Source organism: Terrapene carolina, unplaced genomic scaffold (assembly GCF_002925995.2).
Source record: "Terrapene carolina triunguis isolate 2854851 unplaced genomic scaffold, T_m_triunguis-2.0 Scaffold907, whole genome shotgun sequence".
Taxonomy (NCBI): domain Eukaryota; kingdom Metazoa; phylum Chordata; order Testudines; family Emydidae; genus Terrapene; species Terrapene triunguis.
In genome coordinates this window covers 244,847-247,643 of record NW_020665258.1, presented here as the reverse complement: position 1 = coordinate 247,643, position 2,797 = coordinate 244,847, and the positions used below count along the sequence as shown (strand labels likewise).

The following is a 2,797-nucleotide window of genomic DNA, read 5'->3' as shown; positions in this document are numbered from 1 at the left end:
AAGGATTCAGCATGTTTATTTTGTTCACAGAACATACACAGGTTGGACGACTCGTCCGAGAAAGAGTTTGGGGGCAAAAACGCCTTGGAAACATCAGCCTGAATTTTGGTCAGTTCGGGGCAAGTCTGGGCCTCCGCAGCATCCAGAGCCTCTCACAACAGCTTACACAGTAAGCGTACGCAGCAGCCAGGGACCCTGCTGGTCAGACACCCAGGGCCGGAGCATAGCTGGGGGATGTCCGAGAAGGAAGGGCAGGGGTTCAGCGAGCTCTTTAGTGCAGGCTGGTCTTACCCTGACTTCTCGCCTCCTCCCAGGGGCAGAAAATTCCCCGTTTGGATTTTCGGCCTCCAAACTTCTCCCTCCGCCCAATGCACCAGCACTTCCTTCGTTCTGTCCCCCAAACAAGGAGCTAGTTTATAAGAGAGCCGAGGATCAGAGGCTGTTTTGCCACAGAGCAACCCAGCCTGGCCACCCCCTGGAGAACTGTAGTGTTGAATACTAGTACATTTGGCCGTCACAAAGTTTCCCCCCCCTCCTAGGAGCATTTCCATAGTTTTATACCTCCCTAGGATTTGCAGCCAGCTATTCCTCTGTCAGCTCCACCTCGCCTCAGGCTGCTTTGCTACCAATTCGAGCGGGGTTTCTCCCCCGGGTAACGGCACTAATAAACATTAATTAAAGTCCCCATAGAGACAAGAGCAAGATACATGTCCCTGTTTAAACGGATGAGGACGTTTAACAGTTTTATTCCACCCTGGGTTAAAGCAGCATTTTCCTCGCAGGCATGTTTCCACTTTGATCATTAAATAGCACACTATCTTTAAATTACAAAATGTATAAATATTATAAATATTAGATATTAATAAGTTATGTCAGTAATACCCCTCCCCCCCCACACAAAGTCTCAGTCACTGCTGGAGCCAGGAATTCCCTGCTCATGGCTGCCGAAGAGGTTTCACGTTGCTATTGACGTCAAGCGTCTGGATTCTTCACCGGCTTAGTTCAGAGGCAGCAGCAGAAAGCGTTGGCCGAAGGCCAGGCGGAGTTAACCCATTAGTAGCTGGAGCCAGGCTCCAGGCTGGGTTGACCCCTTAGGTGTCTTGGCCTGAGAAACGCTGGGTGGGGGTCTCAGAAAGCGGCTGGATTCTGCTCCAGGAACTGGCTGATTTCCATGGTGGATTCGGCAGCCTCGTGGCCCCCGTGCAAACTGGTAGTGTTGGCCACCTCTGGGACCTCCGGGGGCGTCGGGAGCACTTCTGGGAGGGGGGTCTTGCAGCCGGAGCCCCCGCTCTCTAGAGAGCAGTCGGGGACCCCCTGCTCGGGCCCCAGGGCCAGGTTTTCGTCGGTGTTATAGACTTGGAAGAAGATGATGGTGAGGAGGATGAAGAGCAGGCGCTTGGCCTGGCTGCGCTCCTTGGCTGGATAGTAGCGTTTCACCTGGTCGGGAGGAAGGAGACAGGACGTTAGAGACCTGGCTGGCAGGGGGACCCAAGAATTACCCACAATGTGCCCCATGCCCAACAGATTACCCAGAATGCCCTGGCACTCAGCCCCAGGGCAATCCCACTACCCAGAATGCCCCCCACCCAGCAACCATGGCTAGGGGGATAGCCCGGTTACCCAGAATGCTCTGCTTCTACCCACAATGCCCTCTTCCACCAAACCAACTGGAGATTTGGGGGCAGGGCGGACTCAGCAGCTGAGCCAGGCAACCTGAACCCCATTGCACTGAGCATCATCTAGATGCCTCCCCATGTGTCATATGCCCCATACTGCTCCCAGCTGGGGGCAGATTAGCAAGAGAATCGCCCCTGGCTGTGAGCAGCAGGGAGCCTGGACACACACAGCCCCCCCCCCCCCCCCCCCCATCAGACAGGGATCTCTGGGGCAAAGAGATGTGCACATGGGGCCTCCTGTCCAGGACATGCAGAAGCAGGTCCGATAGGGTGACTCATCCTGCACTGGTCTGTATGCCCACAGCAAGGGGGCTGGGCTACAGATCTCAGCTTCCCTGCTCCACTAGCCCAGGGGGCAGCATCGCTCCCTGCAGCCAGGAGAGGCTACACCACCCTCGCCATCTTCCAGAAGCAGGGACTAACCCAGAGAGCCATCAGCAGCCTACTTCTACAGCAGGGGAAACTGAGGCACAGAGAGGGGGATCAGAAGGTGAGCCCTCACTCCTGAATCCCCCCCACACACTTTAACCCAATAGACCCCTCCCCCCCAGAGAACCCAGGCGTCCCGGCTCCCACGGCAACCCCACAGACTCACCACGGGGGGGTAGAGCACTTTGCGCAGTCGTTTCCTGCCCCGGGCCGGGTTCCTGCGGGAAGGGGTCTCGCTCATCGCAGGCAGGGGGTCGAAGGTGAAGTACTGGGGGCCGGTGCCCCTGCTGGGGGGCTCGGCTCTGGGCAGGGTGGGCATCCGGGGCTCGCAAGCTAAGCACATGCTGGTGGCGCCGTACAGCGCGTTCATGGGGCTGGGGCGCAGCGCGATTTTCAGAGCTAATTCCCGGGTGTGGCGCAGAGCGATCTTCTGCCCCTGTCCCCCCGGCGCCGCCTTATAAATGGAGCAAGCCCCGCCCCTGGCGCCCCATTGGCTGCGCCCGGGGGTGACAGCTCAGCGTGCAATCACGAGGGGAAATCCCGGGCCGCTGTGCTGTGCTGGCCCCGAGCCCGGGCGGGGAATGGCACGTAAGCGGCGGGGCTGGGGGGAGGGGAGAAGCAGGGCAGAAAATAATGAATGCAGGAAATCTGCAAGTACACACAGAGTGTGCAACCCTCCCCCAGCTGTGCAA

At 58.0% G+C, this 2,797-nt stretch overlaps 1 protein-coding gene across 1 annotated transcript; it reads right to left on the bottom strand.

The window, feature by feature from the left end:
- Nucleotides 1–2,522, bottom strand: IER3 (immediate early response 3). The gene is made up of 2 exons (XM_024218580.3): nucleotides 2,272–2,522; nucleotides 1–1,437 (listed from the first exon to the last, which is right to left on the bottom strand). The coding sequence occupies exons 1-2, from the start codon at nucleotides 2,473–2,475 to the stop codon at nucleotides 1,129–1,131; spliced, it is 513 nt and encodes a 170-aa protein (XP_024074348.2). The 5' UTR covers nucleotides 2,476–2,522; the 3' UTR covers nucleotides 1–1,128.
- Nucleotides 2,523–2,797: the final 275 nt, after the last annotated feature.